At 43.0% G+C, this 20,586-nt stretch overlaps 1 protein-coding gene across 5 annotated transcripts in view; it reads left to right on the top strand.

Moving 5' to 3' along the window:
• Positions 1-19,307, top strand: part of NEMP1 (nuclear envelope integral membrane protein 1) — a 140,032-nt gene extending 120,725 nt beyond the window's left edge. For 3 of the 5 annotated variants that reach the window (XM_029594873.1, XM_029594870.1, XM_029594875.1), the window contains one exon: positions 16,712-19,307. In XM_029594873.1, coding sequence (XP_029450733.1) covers positions 16,712-16,892 — 181 coding nt within the window. In that variant the 3' untranslated portion in view covers positions 16,893-19,307. Of the gene's footprint in view, positions 1-10,849; positions 12,221-16,711 lie in introns of those variants that run through there. The other 2 variants (XM_029594874.1, XM_029594871.1) reach the window with 1 other exon arrangement.
• Positions 19,308-20,586: the final 1,279 nt, after the last annotated feature.

The following is a 20,586-nucleotide window of genomic DNA, read 5'->3' as shown; positions in this document are numbered from 1 at the left end:
CGGTAGGAAAAACACCATTGGGGGGGGAGGGCCCCATGGTGCTGAAGCTATGCCAGGCCCCTGCCTTTTCTCTAGGGAGTCTTTCTCCAGAATTTTTGTTTTGGCATTTTTCAATAGGCTACCTGTTTAGAGGCCAGCAGCTGCCACAGGTCAGGGCTCTGCCCTGGTCATTTCATCATTTAAGCCACTGGATGGGGGGTGACAATAAGTCTAATTATCCACAATGATATTTGGAGTAGGGGACTCTGGGAGAGTATCCCCAATTTTATTTCTGTCCTGAAGGATATAGAACAGAGGGTATCAGAGTGAGACTGTCTTCTGCCTATTTGTCAAAAAAGAAAATCTCATCTCAGGTGGTCATGTCAAGTTTTCAGGTTATGGAGGTCCAGTACTGGACATTATTCTGCATGGAATCTGTAGGTCATCTAAAAGCTTTTTCATTCAGCATTGCAGGTATGGTCCTAATGGAGTGGGAATTCCCTAAGAATAGCTCAAAGGTGTTGAGGTTTCACCAAGCTGTACTATTGCCATCAGATGCCACGCATCCTTTTTTTCCAGATACTTCAGAGGAATTCTCTGGTTTTGTTGGTTACCTGAAAAATACCTATTCCGGTAGTAGGGGGCACAGCCTTCAAAGATCACCAGGATAGAATGATTTAGGTTCTCTTGAAACATGCATTTTTATCCAGATCACTATCAGTAATGTCTATGTAGCTTGGGTGCTTGCACTGGATATAGCAGCTCCCCTGAATGGCATCCTGGAGGATGCCTTATAAACTTATTGAGTTTTGTTTTTTTTAATGTAGCCTTGTTGGTTGCAGCATATAGGCTATTGTGACTATGGCATTGGTGACAGATGATGCCTCCAAAGCCCATCTAAGCAAGCTTATTTTCAAGTCTGAAACTGTTTTTTTGATGAGAACTTGAACAATCTTGTAAAGGACCTAGGGAAGCAAAACTTTAAAGCAATTGACTTCCCAGTCGTTCAGAAGAAATCTGTCATTTCAAGCAACCAAAAGGCCAAGAGATGAATCATCTAGTTCTGCTATGACTAGCTTTTCTATCCAATGAAGGTCAGTGGTTCTCCTTGGGAATGCTTGTAGACATTTACTTTCAGCAGTTTTACCAGGAGTGGTCCCAAATACTTTCACGATTGCACCCTAGTTGTTGCCACTTCAGTTTCCGATATCTTATATGGTCTCTCCATTTCACCAACTGTCCTACTTTCGAGTAGCTACCGCACTTGCAAGTGGTGCTTCCAGTTTTATGTGAAGTGCAGGGTGTGGTCTCAGAGTGGTTCCTGCCTTGATTTTGAAAGAGGCAAATGGCAGTCTTTGCATTTTACCATTTCAGCATGGAATCCCTCTGGTGTAGCCAGAGCTGGCCTGTACCATCCCTCCCGTTTGTTCATTCTCTGTCCCGGGCCCACCAAAAATAAGCCTAGCTCTCTTCGATGATAAAAGCTTTAAAAACTGACACCCCCCCCCCCCCCCCTCCAAACCCATAGCTGGTGCCAAGGGTATTGGGTGCCCTAAGCGAACCTTATAGCCTTGCACAATGCCCTCTCCCCCCCCCCCCCCCCCCCCAACTCCATTCCACATACACAGTTGAGTTATGCATTTATATTTTACATGAAAAAAATAAAGTACAGTGTTCTGAGATAAAAATATTGCTTACATATTTACAGGCACTGCTGTGATGCCAACTAGAAATCCTTGCAAAAGACACTTGGAACCCATATGGTATTAGGCCTTTTGTGATATGTGTTGGGTGTGAGCTTGACCCTCTGAAAGCCTGAATACATTAATAAACTTCCTATCACCATTCCTCAAATATCAAACAAAATAAATACATATTCATAATACTAAAACATACTAATTAAAAAAACAACCCTGTAATAAAATATCAAAATTAAAAACTTGTACTTTTTTTTTTTAAATGCCCCAAACACCAATAAAATATTTCAAAACAGCAGACACATCAAATAACACCTGAAAAATAAAACTAAAGGGTTTTAAAACTTCATGCTCTCCATACGTGGGAGCGTTTGATTTCTAATCACCCTGAGATTGTTTTGGATTACTGGGATGTACAAACTTTCTCCTCTTTCTTATTATATACACACACAAGCCCATACACACATACGCTCCCTCTCAGATAAACCCACAGGTGTCTCAAGCTCTTCTTTGGTTGGGATCTACCAGCAACCCCAAGCCCTCATCTTCATTTCAGCTGTGGCAGGTTGGAATCCACCTGCAGCCCACATACACCCTCACACACATACTAAGCAGCTCGCATTCTCTTTCTCTCACTCACACACAAGGCAGGCTCCCATTCTATCTCTAACCCAGAAACTCCAGGCATGCTCCCATTCACACCCAGGGCACGCTCCATTCAGACACACTCCTTGTCTATCCCAGAAAGCTTGCATGCATGTACACATGCGCAGGCTGTTCCATGCTCCCTCTCACACACACCCATCGCAGGCAGTCAGGGTCCTTCTCAGCTGCTGCTGCCAGCCTGTACCACATTCTTTGTGGAGAGCAGACTTTCTGCGGCTCTTCTTCATGTACTGATCCTGAGGAAATTCAACACTTGAGATGCTAGCACTTCTGGTATTCTCATCTTGCAATACAAGTGTTTGAATACCGCAAAGCCAGCAGTCTATGGTTTACTACTTCTTTGCTAACCTACACATACATACATCTACAAAATTAACTATAATGCAAGCTTTCAATGTTAAATACATACAAAAAGAACGCATCTGCTTTGTTCAAAGATCAAAGCACTTGGAAAACTGTTTCAATTTCAAGATATCCAGATAGTACACTGTTTCAGCAAATACTGAGTTTGCCACAGAGTGAAGAAGGAATGAGGTCAGTGATCCCCCACCTTCTGTCTAGGAATAATCCCCAAACCTGTTGGGAGGGGGAATGAGTTTTTGAATGTGAAATCTGGGAGCCTGTATTGTAACAATTCCTGGCTTTATGACCCTTCCTTTTACATACAGAAAGCAAATACTGTGAAACTTCACTGACTGAGTTTTAAAAGCTGGTGGATGCGCCTAATTAAGTGCAGGGCTACAGTTTACAGTGGTTACACCCTCACTCCCCCTCACTGCTCGATTATTTACTCCACCCTCCTTAATGCTGTCAACATTCCTGTCACCCTTTTCCTCAGAGGAGTATTTAAGTGTACAATGGTCTCTTAGGCTTGCTATCTCATCATCTTTATCAAGTAACTGGTTCCTGAACCAATTGCTCCATGAAGCAGTCATTTATGACATCTAGCATGTCCTGATGTTACATTTACCCAGTCAATATTGGGGTAATTGAAATCTCCCGTAATTATTGCACTGCCAAATTGGTTAGCTTCCCTGATTTCTCTTAGCATTTCATCATCTGTCTGACCATTTTGTCCAAGGGGACAGTAGTATAGTCCTATCGCTATACTCTTACCCAACACACATGGGATTTCTACCCATATAGATTCTACTGAGCATTTAGTCTCTTGTATGATCTTTATCCTGTTGGACTCTATACCCTCCTGGACGTAAAGTGCCACACCCCCACCATGTTTATCATCCCTATCATTGTGATATAATTTGTACCCTGATATAGCACTGTCCCATTGGTTATCCTCCTTCCACCAAGTCTCTGTGATGCCAGTTATGTCACTCATTTACTGTTATACACGCCAATTCTTCCATATTACTTCTTAGACTTCTGGCATTAGCATACAGACATTTCAAAGTGCTTTTTGTTTATTAACAACCTGCTTTCCAATTGTTAGGGATAATTTGGAAATCATTACCTTCGGTGATTTTTTTTACATTTAGGCATATGTATTACTTTTGATTTTATTGCAACCTCTCTGTTGGGATGCCCTAACCCTCCTGTTTCATTAGTATCCTTCAAGGATACATTTCTCTGAACCATGCACTGCTGAGTAACTGTTGCCTTTCCCCCTTGTTATAGTTTATAAGCTGCTCTATCTCCTTTTTAAAAGTTAGTGCCAGCAGCTTGGTTCCACTCTGGTTAAGGTTGAGCCCATCCTTTCAGGAAAGTCTTCCCCCTTCCCCAAAGGTTTCCCCAGTTCCTTAAACTGAATCCCTCTTCCCTACACCATCGTCCCATCCACGCATTGAAACTCTGGAGCTCTGCTTGCCTCTGGGGACCTGCACGTGGAACAAGAACCATTTCAGAGAATACCACTCTGGAGGTTCTGGATTTCAGTTTTCTACCTAAAATCCTAAATTTGGCTTCCAGAACCTCTCTCCCACACGTTCCTATGTCATTGGTGCCTACATGTACCACAACAGCCAGCTTCTCCCCAGTACTGTCTATAATCTTCTCTAGGTGACGCATGAGGTCTGCCACCTTTGCACCAGGTAGGCAAGTTACCAGGCGGTCCTTACGTCCACCAGCCACCCTGATATCTACATTTCTAATAATTGAATCACCAACTATGATGGCTGTCCTAACCCTTCCCTCCTGGGCAGTAGCCCTGGGAGACTTGTCCTCAGTGTGAGAGGACAATACATCACCTAAAGGGCATGTCCTTGCTACAGCATCACTTCCTGCTACACCAGGATGATGATCTTCTACTGGGAGACCTTTCTGATCCAAGGCAGCACTGGGGCTGCCAGACTGGATTTGGGACTTGGTTACTATGTCCCTGAAGGTTTCATCAAGGTACTTATCTGCCTCAGCTCCTCCAAGTCTGGTACTCTAGCCCTCCAGAGATCGAACTCATTCCCTGAGAGCCAGAAGCTCTTTGCCCCAAGTGCACACATACAATCTCTCTCAGCGACGGGTAAAAAATCATACATGTGACACTTAATGTAAAAGATTGGAAAGCCCCCCTCTTGCTGCTGGACTGCTGCCTTCATTGTAGTTTTATTGAGTTCCTAGTTAAGTTTAGGATGCTAAGGGAGTTGGAATTAGAGTACTTTAAATTTACATGTGTATTTACTAATTAATCTGCTAGTGTCCTTTCCCATGCTCAACTTTCAATAAGGGCTGGTACAATATTATGATTTAGATAAGAGCCTGATTGATTTTTAATGAGTCTTTTCTAAAAATCAAGGGTTGAGTGGGTGGGAAAGACAGACACTAGAATTAACTATCTCTGGCTTGCTTAATACCTCAGACACCCACAAACTCTTAGAATATATTCCACTATTTCACCTTTCTCCAAACTTTAAGTCCAAAGATTTCCCAAAGCTATACTTACCAATCCTCTTTAACCACCATTAAATTGATCTACACTCAAATAATTGAAGGGTTTGAGATTTGCGTGCCATTAGGCGCGAGCTTCCGGTTCTCTTCTACTGCAAAGGGTACGGGGCCTCTGGAAGCTGGGGCTGTGGAATTCAATCCCTGAACACTTGCAGTGACCTCTGGACTCCTCTCCCGGGGGGTGTTGGGAGCAGTATGCAGATGAATCTTCCGGTCCTCTTCTTCTGCAGAGGGTGCGGGGCCTCTGGCAGTTGAGCATAGGAAATGAATCTCTCCCCCCACCAGCACCTTCTTCCATCACTCCGCCCACCATTGAGCAACATAATTATCTTCTCTTCCCTCTCTCCTGGAAACATTTTCCTTTCTCTCTCCTCCACTTCTTGGTGTCATCACCTTCACTCTTCTTCCACAGTAGTCATCCCTCTCTCTACCTCTCTTCCCCACCTACCCCATAATCATCTTCCCTCTTTTCCTCTTCCTCACTCCCTGGCATCAACTTCCTTCTCCCTCCACCCTTCCCTGGTATCATCACCTTCTCTTCCCTTTCCCTCCTCCCATTGGCATCACTTTCCTTCATTGTATGGCATCATAAACTTCCTCTCCCTCCACCCTCTGGCATAATCACCACCTTCCTTCTCTCTTCCCCCCCCCCGCCCTGACATCTTGTGATATATTGACCTGTCCCTTCCCTCCCCTTGCCCCATGTCCTGAAATGGCAGAATCTATGAACAGGTTTACCTAGTGCTTCTTTCTCCTTTGCCTGTTTTCCTCTGCAATTGGAACTGCATGGAACCAACAGGTCTGGCAAGACTACAGGAAAGGAGAGAGAGAACAGGAAGACTGCAGCTGCAGCATACTAGGTGGGGAAATACTGCCCCAAATTTTATGGGAGGCCATGGTCACTGCAGCTCACCCTACTCTAATATCTGTCCCATTCACAAACTGCTTGAATAATTGATTGCTTTCTGGATTGATATCAAGCCTGGAAAGCTTATACCACTAAAGCCATGTGTCCAAGGTAGTGTGGCCCAATCCCATGATGATTTTTAAAGATCAGGGTAAGAATCTTTAGCTTAACTTAGTTTGCACCTGGAAGCCAATATAATTGCACCAGAAGGGAAACTCTCCCAACAGCTCCTACTGCATTTTGAACCATCTGCAGTTGAAATATCGCTTTGTTTGGCAGTCTCAAAAGCAGAGCATTGCGGTAATCAAGTTGATTAATCACTAGGGCGCACATTGTTATCTTAGTGTGCAATGAACTGAGAAAAGAATTCATGTGGCAAACTACTCTTAAGATTTCTTACTACAAGTTGGGGACAACAAATGTAATTATTGGTGTCACAGACCACATAGGCATCCTATGGAATCCTTTCCACATTATCTCTGTTTTATCCATTTTGAACTTGTCTATTCATCTCCAGCCATCTGACAATATTGGAGAGAGACCATTTAAGGGCCTACACTGATGTAGCTGGATATAGTTAGCATAAACATGGAATATTGATCCCAATTTCTGAATGTGTGGTGGTCTTTTGGGGGTATATTTTATATTATGTCATAGAACACTCTACACACAATCTGGTAAAGCAAAACTTAGTTTGCTAAATATTGTAAATATATGGATAATCAGCAAAGTAATATCAATATTGAATACAGTATCACAGTAAACTGTTCATAAATCAATACAGGTAAATAGACAGAAATAAAGATAGAATATTAACAAAGAACACCTCCCTTATACATCCTTCTCATATAAGCCAGTGTTCATAGGACTCTAGAAGAGTCGGGGGCCTGGGTACTCTGAAAAAGAACCAGCTGTTTGCTCTCTGTTCCTTTCAGCTTATCCAACTAAAATAAGCAAATGCTATGCTTTATATATCCCTCTGCATTTGAGAAATTCTGGCAACAATGAGCTGATAAAGAGCTGGGATGCCCCAAGGAACATCTGGTATCTCTGGGAAGATCAAAGATTAAAGACTAGTACCCATACCAATGATCTGATAACTTAAAACAGTTTGTGTCTTTTACCAAATGGAAGATCAAAAGACTGGTACTGAAATGCCTTCCTGGGCAAATTGAGGAATGCAGGAAACAAATGATAGTGTCATGCCTTTATACAATCTTTGATGAATATGGATCAATATATTGCATATAATTTAAAAGTACAATCATTAGAGCCTGTTCTGATTCATAGCTGGCTATTCGTGGTACAGGGTCTTCTGGAGATCTAGATAGCTTGTCTAAAATTATCTTCCCACAGAATGACAAAAAGAATGCATAGAAATATGAAACTGCTAAAAATGGGGAACACTGCAAAAATGTTTATGGTAATTATATCAGAGTACATTTTCTCCCTATACTTCTTGATAAATCACAATACACATGAAGCAATCATCTATTATCCACAATAAACATCATTGTTTAATCACATACATCAAGCAGTATGTATGGGAGGTTTTATAAAGGGGATAAGTTATGGGCATTGTTACTAGGATGTTCAAATATTTGTGTATGTGACCATAATAGCAGCTGTGAATGCACAAGAGTTGATGCTAAATGTTACATACACATAAATATTTGAACATGCTAGTAACAATGCCCATAACTTATCCCCTTTATAAAACCTCCCATACGTACTGCTCACCATATCCATCACACCATCTATCCTTCATACACAGCTAAAGACATTCTCTAAAATATCAACCAATTACCCCTTCCCTCCGATCAACCATATGACTTTCAATATTCCTTTTTTTTTTTATTATTCCCGTCAAGGACTCTTGTTTCACCCATCCGGGCTTCATCAGGGGTTATAATCATATGTCTGCAAAACACCACTCTCTTGCTTTTTTTCCCCCTGAACTCCCTATCTGTTAAGAGTGTATCCCTTTATTTGGAATTCCATTGATGCTCATGTCCTCTGTCCAAGCCAATAGAGTAGTGTGGTCGTGTAGAGTGAAAGCAGAAGAAAGATCTGAGGACCAGAAAAGCTAACAAAAGTAAGAAATCTTCTGTACCTCATCTGTGGATACCAAGAGGCTCTTGCTACTGAAACCTGTACTAAAGTCTGTATTGATTCCTTTAATGTGGATTGTGAAGAAGACTGACATCCATAGCAGTAGAAAGGGCTTCATCATTAAGATGCCATAGGTAAAAAAAACAAAACACCAAAGATGATCTGCGAGCTCAAATGTTGCACTCTACTTATATTTCCAAGCCTTATCCAAATGATCTCTGAATGTATAAAACACATTAGAGGATCCCTGGAAGCAAACACTGGTGACACTCACTACATTCACAAAAAAAACCATATGATAGGATCTTGTTCTCCTTGAACACCATAGCCTGGCAGATGGTGGTAGACATGCATGTGTATGTTGAGCCTAATTGTCTCCATGACTGATGGTACCATGAGTCAGACTTCATATAAGTGTGACTGTAAATCTCTGTTGTATGCAAGGACCTTTTCGCCCAGAAATCACACAGTATTATAATTGGTTTTATTTATTAATACTATTAGGAACTTGTCAGTTACAATAGATGTTAAAAAAAGGTGAAATAGCAGAACAAGAGAATTCTGAGCTCTTCTTTTTGTGCTTCACAAATTAACATATCTTCTCATTTTAGGCTTCCATACATGATAAACTTGCAGATCAACTAGTTCTATATTCTGACATTAATTGATCTAATGTTAATCAGTAATTGTCATAATCATTCCTCAGTTCCTTGGCCTATGCTGCCATCTAATGAATGCAAGCTTGTATAGCAGGTACATTTAAGTAAGAACATAAGAGCATGCCCTACTGGGTCAGACCAAGAGTCCATCAAGCCCAGCATCCTGTCTCCAACAGTGGCCAATCCAAGCCATAAGAACCTGGCAGGTTCCCCAAAACTAAGTCTTCCCATGTTACTGTTGCTAGTAATAGCAGTGGCTGTTTTCTAAGTCAACTTAATAGCAGATAATGGACTTCTACTCTAAGAACTTATCCAAACCTTTTTTAAACCTAACTACACTAACCACATCCCCTGGCAACAAATTCTAGAGTTTGTGCATTGAGTGAAAAAGAACTTTCTCAGATTAGTTTTAAATGTGCCACATGCTAACTTCATGGAGTGCCCCCTAGTCGTCCTATTAGCCGAAAGTGTAAATAACCGATTCACATTTACCCGTTCTAGACCTCTCATTTTAAACACCTCATTCATATCCCCCCTCAGCCATCTCTTCTCCAAGCTGAATAGTCCTAACCTCTTTAGTCTTTCCTCAAAGGGAAGCTGTTCCATCCCCTTTACCATTTTGGTCGCCCTTCTCTGTACCTTCTCCATTGCAACTATATCTTTTTTGAAATGCAGCAACCAGAATTGTATACTGTATTCAAGGTGTGGTCTCACCATGGAGCGATACAGAGGCATTATGACATTTTCCGTTTTATTCACCATTCCCTTTCTAATAATTCCCAACATTGTTTGCTTTTTTGTCTGCCACAGCACACTGAACTGACTATTTAAATGTGTTATCCACTATGACTCCTAGATCTTTCTTGGGTGGTAGCTCCTCATATGGAACCTAACATCGTGTAACTTTAGCATGGGTTATTTTTCCCTATATGCATCACCTTGCACTTATGCATATTAAATTTCATCTGCCATTTGGATGCCCAATTTTCCAGTCTCATAATCTGCTTGTGATGTAACTACTCTGAATAATTTTGTATCATCTGCAAATTTGATTACCTCACTCATCTTATTTCTTTCCAGATTATTTATAAATATATTGAAAAGTATGGATCTCAATACAGATCCCTGAGGCACTCCACTGCCCACTCCCTTCCTCTGAGAAAATTGTCCATTTAATCTTACTCTGTTTCCTGTCTTTTAGCTAGTTTGTAATCCACGAAAGGACATCGCCACCTATCCCATGACTTTTTAGTTTTCCTAGAAGCCTCTCATGAGGAACTGTCAAATGCCTTCTGAAAATCCAAATACATTACATCTACCGGTTCACCTTTATCCACATGTTTATTAACTCCTTCAAAAAAAGTGAAGCAGATTTGTGAGGCAAGCCTTGGGTAAAGCTATTCCAGTATATGAACTATGGGCATACTTGTAAAGTTTTAACTTGTGGTCTTCCTAAGATTGCTGTATATTTAGTCAGGGGGCATAAGAAGGGAACACATAGCAATTTTTTCTTTTATCCCTTCCTCCTTTTAAGTCAGGAAGCTGTGAGTGATTTACTAGGAGGAGGGTGTGCGCCCGCAAGTATAGTTTAATGCTCCATGATGTTTCCTCCCTATTCTACAACTTTGCCCTCGACAAAGTCTTGTTCTCTATTAATAAGCAGGGCTGAATTAGCCATGATGCTTGGGTGGTGATATTCATCTCTAGCTCAGAGCTTTTACTATTGAGCATGCACAGGAGTTCCAATGCGTGTTCTGCCTCATGAACCCCTCAGTCTGTTACCACGGGGGATGTATGCCCTTTTTTTTTTTTTTGGTCTTGTGGCCATGTCTGTTTTTCTTTTTCAGCACTGCCTAGGTAGCCTATTAAACAGCATGTTCAGTGCTACAAAAAATAAGTGAAAATAGCTTTTGTTTTTCTATTTTCTATAGGTCTCCAATCCATTACACTGCAACTGTTTCCTGCGTCAGAAAAACTCATCTAACAAGGGCTCTCCAAACAGGGCTTCTCCTCACTGCAGCACTGGATTCCTAATTTGCCATAATCTAGGGGTTGAGCAGGATGTGAAAACACAGGATGCTGGGGCAGATGTCCCTGTTTGGGGGGAGGGGGGACTGTGATGCTGGGTGCCATTAACATTGGGGAGCACCATTCTGTGCAAAAGCCATGGGATGTTTGTGTAGAAGTTGTGGCCTCCCAAACCCCAAAATCCTCCTCTACAACTGGCAAATGCAGGTAGTCAAGCTGGGAGTTCTCATGGAGCTTGGTGCAGACATTTCAAGATGATGACCTGAATTTAGTCTCAAAAGATATGCAGGTGTGATGCAGCAGGAGGCCTCTGGTGCCCTCACTGCAGAAGCCTTCAGCACCTTTGGTGCATCCAAGCCATCCTTGATCCCTGCCCTGGTGGAGAGCCTCATTTCACACGCCATGTTCAGAGCCCTCTTTGGTTTCATCTGCTTGAGGCACTAAGTCCAAGTCTTCCCCATTGGAAAGACAAGGGGCATTGCAAGATGGCAACCCGTTGTACTCCAAGAAGGATACTGGCTGCTTCCCTTCATCAGGAGTCCCTTTCGATTTCCTCAAAGACAAATGAGGTTCTGGCCTTGATCAGTCTTTGGGATTATAGTTTTCCTCTCAATATCAAGTTCTAAGGAAGCCTTTTTCTCCTCCTGTGTGGAACTCTCATCCCTGCCAGTAGACTGTGCCAAAGTACTGGATGGAGGGAGGCAATTGCAGTTATTCAGAAGAGGGTTATTTGTTTTTGTTTTGGAATACAAGTGTTCTGCCTCCACAACATGTTTAAATGTATATGGCTATATATGTTTGTTATGCTGCTGCCTGCATCAAATTACAATCGCTGCTTAGCTTAATTTCTCTTGTTGTAGAGCTAACCCTCCTTATTGATTGATTAAATGTTGCCTGGCTTCTGATTGAATCTGTTACTTTTTGCTGCTTCTCTATCCATGTTCTCCTCTTCTTCCTATTGTTTTTTTTTCCCCCTTCTAACCCCTGGGAGTTCCTACTTCCTGCTGAAAGTTCAGTGTGGAACTGGCTCTAAACAAGCTTGCAGGTTCCTAGAATCATCGCTCTTTTCACCTTGCTTCCTTTCCCTCCTACTGCTGGTTTCTGCTATCTGCTGGCATTCACAATTTCCTCTCTGGCTGCAGTCGTAGAGCTATTGACTGAGCTCTGAGTTCCTCCTCATAGCTGTAGTAGTTCTTTCTGTGTAGTTATCTCCAATACCATGTCATTCACAGCGAGTGTCAAACTTTTTCATTCAATAAATGTTTTGGTATTAAGATCAGAGTTTTCTGTGACTTTGGAAGTTAGTTTTAACTTTCTATATAGACTTCCAAGCTAGGAGAGCAGGAGCTGAGGACAGAACAACTAACAGTGATCTCGATGCTTTGCCTTGACGCAAGCCCAAAAAAATGTGATCTAGCCTCCTGTCATCCAGGGCTAGGAAAATGATTCTCAAGAGTGTCAGAAGTTTGGAGGTGGTTCACCGACCAGTTTAGCTCATTGTAGGATGGTAGACAATGATAAGCAGGTAGACTTCCCATTCTCTGATGATCGCTGAGATACTAAGGAGCTGCACGTGGCCCCAGTTTTTCCAACAAGCCTCTGAGCACCATGAAACTCTATTAGTAGAGGAGAGTTTGTGCTATTCCTTGACATTTGGAGAAAAGTCACCAAGGACTGTTGGCTCCTCAGGATTTTGTAGTGACTTAGGTTTACATTTCTCAGAAGAACATAAGAAATTGCAATGCTGGGTCAGACCAAGGGTCCATCAAGCCCAGCATCCTGTTTCCAACAGTGGCCAATCCAGGTCATAAGAACCTGGCAAGTACCCAAACACTAAGAAGATCCCATGCTACTGATGCAATTAATAGCAGTGGCTATTCCCTAAGTAAACTTGATTAATAGCAGTTAATGGACTTCTCCTCCAAGAACTTATCCAGACATGTTTTGAACCCAGCTAGACTAACTGTACTAACCACATCCTCTGGCAACAAATTCCAGAGCTTAATTGTGCATTGAGTGAAAAAAAAAATTTCTCTGATTAGCCTGTCATCTCATTTTGAATTTATAGGAGCACTGCAAAGCATGACTTTGGCAAGAGCCTTCCTCCTATAATGCCATAACGGACACTTGCATAAATAGTCGAAGCTATAGCATGGGATTGACAGTATCCCATGCTCTTGGAAAATTGTCTTGAAATGTCTAAAGTGAACACTACATTGATTGATTGAGTATACAAAGTTCATCATAAAAATATAGCAAACTGTAGTCCATCTAAATGATGAGGATGGACAACATATCATTCCTAACATGAAGATCCATTCAGGAATATTTCAAGAAGGTTGCTGGTCACTGTTCTTGTTTTGTTTGGGATTGTATCCACTGGGTACTCTTAATGCCTTGGGCTATGGAGTTAGCCTTAATGCTATATCTACTAACCCCCAACCAATATCTCTCCTACTGGTTATAGAAGACCTGTCATGATCATTTAGTATAACAGCTCCAAGCAGTGAAGCGTTTCTCACATACGATGATATTTGGTTTGGACAAATATGCGTTATTGCTTGGACATGGACATTTGAGAAGTTTGACCTGTCTCCTGAGGTGGAGTCTGCTTGAGATGTAGAACCCAATTTCCTCCCCCCCTTGAGCTCATTGTTTTGGTTCTAGACTGCCCCTTAATTAAAAAAAAACAAAACAAAACAGAAGATATTTTTTTTTTTTTTAAATGACTCGCTATCAAAAAAGGCACTGGTTCAGATTTTCACCTTTTTCATTCAGGGCAGTCAAGAGGTAGGGATTCTTCATTTGAGGATTGCCATCCTGCTTGTCCTTGGAGCATGCAGATTTGTATACCTGAAACAGGTGTTCTGTGAGGACAGCAGGATGTCCATCCACATGAAACCTGTCTCTCTCACCTTGGAGTTTTTAGCCAAATTTAAACTACATTGTAGACTGAAGGGACCCGGGCATGGCAAAGCAATGCTCAAAAAGTGTTTAGAAACTTTCAAATCAAATTTTTGTACCGGGCTCCATCTGATGACACTCGCAACCCCGCACCTGCATATCTATCCCATACCCACATACATTCACACCCCTCCATCCACTGTAGAAAATTTAAAATACAGTTTTATGATTAATTGTGCATATTTCGGTGTTGAAATAGATTAAAGAAACTATTAGTATGCTGTCTATTTTTAGTGTTTCTTATTCCCTTTTTGCAAAGAAGACCTCCCCCCCCCCCCCCCCCCCCCCCCAAGCAGACGAAAGCCACTACTGTTACCTTATTTAAAAAAAAAAAAAAAGTTTGCCCACCCCTAATCTATAGCCCCTTGGAGGACCCCAAAGGGTGAATCCCTAGGAGGGAACAATTTCTCAAAGAGTATGCGATACTGTATTTAAATAAGGGGTCACGCTAAAAAGGCGCTGGGGACAATAGCGCATCCCTAGCACTTCCTTAGCAGAAAACCAGGAGAGGTGACTGTCAGCAGGTTCGGAAAACGGATGCTCAGTTTTACAAGTGCCTGTTTTCCAAACCTGTTGAGAGTCATGGGTTAGGAAAATGGACGCTTGTAAAACTGAGTGTCCCTTTTCCTAACCTGACCCGCCAGCCCTATTTTTTTTTCTAATTAAAAACATTTTTTTTTTAAACCTTTTTGGTTACTTCGACTTAATATCGCTAGGATATTAAGTTGGACGATGTACAGAAAAGCAGTATTTTCTGCTTTTCTATACACATAAGAACGTGCCATACTGGGTCAGACCAAGGGTCCATCAGGCCCAGTATCCTGTTTCGAACAGTGGCCAATCCAGGCCATAAGAACCTGGCAAGTACCTTGGGCAGGAGTTAATTTCTGAGCATGAAATGTTCAGATCGGGTGCACATTTGTTTTTTTACGGTATCTGGGGTGAATTATTAATAGCATCATCAATATGTATTTGCATGTGATGAGTGCTGTTTTGGGGGGGGCGGGGGGGTAGTTTGGATACGCTAAACCCCTTATTGTGTAAGGGGTTGTGGACGCATGTCCAAAACGTGTGTTAAACAGTGTGTTCAGCTGAGCGCACTTTACAGTATCAGCCTGTATGTGTGCCTAGAGAAAAGGACTCAAACCAACTGAGAGCAGAACCTCTGGCTGCATATGTCGCAAATGTACTAATAATATGCTGCAATCAATGGTGTCAAATGTACTAAAGTCTAATAGCATGACCATTGTCTCTCTGCCCTTGTCTAGAGAACATCGGAGGTCATCTAAACTATAGTAAAACAGTTTCTTTACTAAAAGGAGGAAGAAGCCCAGACTGACCCTGATCAATGATGTAAAAGCTGAGAGGAAATCTGTAAAGTATTACAGAGTGGACAAACAGGCAGTAGCAGATGGCTACTCCAGGCTCCTGTGCACCCTACCTACCCTGTAACATACTGCTTTGCTAAGTCCCATAGGTTCTTACCGTTGTAATAGAATTAAGCATTTTCTTACATTGGCTTCCTTTCTGTTAATTCCTACAACTGTCAGGACCGTCTCACCCAAATTATTTAGCTGCTAATTCTTTGGGGAGGGGTTTAATAATTTATTTCCTCTCTCAGAATGATTGTCCTATAGTGTGCAGCTATTGGATTTATTAATTTATTTTTTTTTTAAAGTAGTTTCTAATCAGAATTGCTGGAGAAATGCTCATTAGCAAGGACTGCAGGAAAGGTGGGGGAGACTTTTAGACATGAAGTGATGTCAAGATTTCTGTGGCTGCTGGTTTATTACACTTCCTGAAAGACAGTATCCACCCATTGGTTCTGGGATGTAAGGGAAATGAAATGGTGGCAAGACAATGCAAACCTGTTTACACATTTCTTAACCTTTTATGAAGATGATATCACCACTCAACTACTTGGGCTGGTTTTCTTGTAATTAGTTTTAACTCTTGGAGCACGAGTTTGAATGCTGATTAGCCCATTGACCATGCGTGGGACCCAGTTATCGCTCCGTGCCTTACTTTATCCAGATGTATTTTATATTACAATAGCCTTGTTGATGCTGCCCTTTGGAAGCCTTCAGACAGCACCCTAAACATGATGCAACGCTGCTCACCCAAGGGATGGCTACCGTTTGTGCCTCAGACGTGCAGCTCTGGAGTTGTGCACCCAAGCCTGTGCCTGGGCAAGCTCATTTTCTGGGGTTGGCGTGCAGGGCTGAAAATAATCTAGCTCCTGTGCCGGCCCTGGTTCTGTGAAGGAAAATACCTGTCTACTCCTAGCCCCTGCAGGCCTAGAAATCTGCTGCTTCCCCTTGCCAGAGCCATGCAGCAAGCCCTGAGGAGGGTGGAGGGACAGGGAAATGCCTTGGATATGCCATGTTGGGGGGGGGGGGAATGAGGATTGGTTGGCAGCGGAGGTCCAAAAGGGGAAAAATTGGACATCTGGGAGTTAGGGTTGGCTGACAGCTAAATCCATCATTCTTGATATGTAGTATAGTGCAGGACCTCCTCTGGATGAAAGGCACTATATAAATCCAAATAAAAATGTTTACTGTTTAGCATGTAATACTTATTGCAGCAACACTCTAGGATGCCTGCATTTGCTGCAAACCATTGTTAACTTATAAGGCATAGGTGCATAGCAGGTAAGCAGGATGACCAGTATCGGATTTTTTTTTTTTAATTTTTATATTTATTTTTTTGTTTTTTGGGGGGGGGGGGGGGGGGGGAGGTGTTTGCTTGCCCTGTTTGTTTATTGTGATGCCTTCAACCCTGGACTATTTCTCTTCTGTCAGGTTTGCTGACTTTGTGGAGGGTGCTTCCCACCTCACGCCGAACGAGGCCTCCGTGCATGAGCAGGAGTATGGGCTCGGGGGCTCGTTCATAGAGGATCAGCTCTTCAGAGACACGGAAGATTCCGATGAACAGGAAGGACTCCAAAGCTATGCGCTGTCCGAGAACCATTTTGCCTACTAGAGAGCCAATGGCATGTTATGCAAGGCAGAGCAGCCACAGCTTGTGTCAAAGAATCTACAGTATTAACATGCAGATTGACCTGTAGTCATCAGCGGGTGGCCCCATTTCATGTTTATATAAAATTAGTATGTGCTGCTGCTGCTGCATGGGAGACCTAGGTTCAGCTGTGCTGGAGGAGTCAATAGTGACATCTTATAGCTGGCTAGAGGCCTGGGTTCAAGGGAGCTGTGGTTACTGGGCTGCAGGATTGGTATTGCAGTACCTGAGCTAGTACAGCGATGCTTGTTTGGGGGAGGGGATAAAAATGTGGCAGCTGTGAACTCAGGGATCCCCTTCTCCCCCATTTAGTTTTGTGTCAAACTCCACTTTCTGAGAACAGTCATGGGGGTTTTACAGCGAAATGTAAGATTCTAATTATGCAGGGAGGGATGTGTGTGTGTGTGTGAGAGAGAGAAAGGAAGGGATTGGATGAGACAGGAGGAACAAGTGCGTTGAACTGTTTTTACAAATTCAGTATTTACCAAAGCCAGTGCTTGAACTTAATAAAGTGTCTTATTACTGTTCTTCTGTAGCACACTTTGTACAAAGTGCCTGACCTGTAGTGCACAAATATTAAGAATGCAATTGTTTTTCACCTGAAAACTGACTTTCATGTTACTACAATTCCCATGTGAAGGCTGGGGCACTGGTGGAGGGAAGGTCTCTGGTGTCTCCTACTTCAGACTGTAAGCTGGATCCCAAAAAGGAGTGGCCTGAAGCATGAGAGAGGATGCTACCAAAAGTGATTTTGAAAGGTAGTTTTTCTTGCCCAAGAAAAGTGTCCATGGTGCTCACGATTACACTATGATAACCAACCACGATAACCTCCATTTACTGCAAAATAGAGTGTGGCAACCATGGTACTTGTATGGTTAAATATCAGCTGCATTTTCTGTGCTGAATCCTAGCAAAATGTTTTGCTGTTGCGTGGCACTGTTTCTTTAAGGCCCAATCATGTTACCAGTGATAATTCCTGAAGAGGTTGCAATGTGCCCTACTCCTTTTGAATTGCAACAAGCCCAAATGCCCTCCGGGATCTGTGTGTGTTTTGGTTTTTTTTTTCACTCCTTCATGTCTTCCCAGCCGGCTCACATGCACAACCTTCAATGTTTTCCAAGCTTCCATTCTGAATGCATCTCTTCTATATATGTGCTAAGGCCTAAAGTGACCTCTTGTGGTTAAAGCAGGCTGCAACTCTCACAAGCTCATTCCAGTGCTGCTCTAACAGAGGCAGGGATCTTCATTTTCAGGTTTTGGTTGTTTTTTTTTTTTTCCTGGGAATTTATCAGTGCAATAACCAAAAATGGGAGAAAATCAAGTCATTTTTTTCCAGTGATTTTTCTCTCATTTGTGTTCATTATAGTAAGCACTGACAAATTCCTAAATAAAATAAAAACTGAAAATGAAGATCCCTAAATATAGACCTCTGGGCATGCATGGAGGGGGAACCCCTAGGCTTCCCTCAGAGTCTGGGGCTTTGCCAGAGCTCCCAGCCATGGCAGGGGATGGGACTGCAGGCTGGATTGCATGTCGCCGTCCGTCTGCAGCAGGATCAGTATTAGCCCACTGGGGGCTTGCCTCGGGCGCTGTGGTCATTCAGTGTTCTGACCGCAAGTACAAAATGAAAGGCAATGGCATGGGTACTGCAGAGAGCTGCAGAATCGTGACTTTTTTTGTTTGCCTGTGGGAAGGAATTTCACTCTGATTCCACCTTTTATTGTCCCGAGCAGACATAAATTAATCCAAGTTCAAATGAGAACTGCTGTGTGCACTGACACTCAAAGCACTTCAGTGATAATAAGGCAGGAAGTAAATGAGGCGCTAGACGGCCCTGGGGGGAGGGCCAGTATATTTCTTTTATTTAGCCTGGAGATTTCATGTGTTTTGGTTCACAGCAAAGTTGATTCGTAAATGATGGGGTTCTGTAAATTGTGCAAACTCTGCAGAGAAAGTCTTCAGTGACAGATTTTAAGTCTCTTCCCCCTCCCCTTTACAAAAGAGAAACTAAATTTATAGAAAAATGCTTTGACAGTGCAGCATATGCAATACTGTAATCTGGCATTTACAGGTAGGCGAAGTGCATCCGTGCAGCTGATATGTTAAAGCGCAAGAAGCCATGCAATAATAAGCCACAGGCTTCAGTTTCACCAAATTATTTTAACCATGTGCGACTGCTCATATCTTTGCAAGGTAAATATTTGTTTATTTTTATTATCTGCTCAAGTCACCTGAACTGTGAGAATAAGATTGTGAAGCTTGGGATTTCAGATAGTTTGCTGATGACAGACAGTAGCTCTGCTATTGCTGTTATGGCATAAATTCAGCAAAAAAAACAAAACAACAAACCCCACATCCTGAGCTTTGTAATCCATTATCGCTGCACAGTAACTGACAGGCCTATCCAGTACCGAGCGGTAGGAAGAGCTGCGTTAGTGCCCAGCGCACCCGCGGTTACCGCCCGCACAGTGCAGCTCACCTACCGCTCGATCCTGAACTCTAATTGCATGCAAATATAAGCCGCGGCTAATAAGTGCCCGTGAAGCGTTAGGCCCGCGCAACCCATTTTACTGGATAGAGCGCCTATACAGTATCCTGGGTGCGCGGGCCTAAGGCTTCACGCCACGCTGGTATCTGTCATTTCAAATGTCATTTGAAATGACAGATACCAGGAAGTCGGGACTGCCAGTTAAAAGTAAGTTGCTTCGCCGCTCAGTGTCTCTTCTCCCCCCTCCCGGAGCAGGGTGCGAAAAGCAGCCTTGCTCCGGGAGGGGGGAGAATAGACACTGAGCGGCGAAGCGAAAAAAAAACCCCAAAAGTGACTTACTTTTTTGCAGACATCAACAGGAACACCATTGTGGCTGCCCGTAGCTCCTCCCGACGAAGATGGCCGCCTGCACGGGGAAAGCGTGCAATTGGCTGCTGAAGACGTGACGTCACGTGGTCACGTCTTCAGCGGCCAATTGCACGCTTTCCCCCGTGCAGGCGGCCATCTTTGTCTTCGTCGGGAGGAGCTACGATCGCAATGTCTTCCTGCTGATGGCTTCAGAATAGTAAGTTTTGCAGGCGTTCAAAAGCGACTTACTTTTGGGATCTTGACAGATCTTGACAGATCCCAAAAGTAAGTCGCTTTTGGAAAAAAAACCAAAATTGTCGCTTTTGAAAAAAAACAAACCAAAATTGCTTTTGGGTTTTTTTTTTGCTTTTCCGCTGTGTCCCTCCTTCTCCCGGAGCAAGGCTGCTTTTCGTGCCCTGCTCTGAGAGGAGGGGGGACACAGCGGCGAAGCAAAAAAAAACCCCAAATTGCTTTTGTTTGGTTTTTTTTGCTTCGCCGTTTTTTTTGCTTTGCCGTTGCAGTCTCCGTGGCAGCCCCAGTCCAGACATCGGAGGGGGGCTGCAACGGTTTTTTTGCTTTTTTTTTTTTTTTTTTTTGGGCTTCGGGAGCAGGGGAGAGGACTGGGGCTGCCACGGAGACCGGCACCCACGATCGCGGCCGGGGCAGGTGAGCGGGGGCTGGGGGAAAGCTTTCCACCTACCCTTACCCATGCCTCTACCGCCTGGGTCAGGGTAGGCGGTAAGTTTGCAGGTTAAACGCGCGACAAAACGGCGAGGAAAGATAGCGATAGTCGGGGCGCGGGTTACGGGATGCTAGGGAATA

This window comes from Rhinatrema bivittatum, chromosome 3 (genome assembly GCF_901001135.1).
Source record: "Rhinatrema bivittatum chromosome 3, aRhiBiv1.1, whole genome shotgun sequence".
Lineage (NCBI taxonomy): Eukaryota > Metazoa > Chordata > Amphibia > Gymnophiona > Rhinatrematidae > Rhinatrema > Rhinatrema bivittatum.
This window is presented reverse-complemented; position numbering and strand designations above follow the sequence as displayed.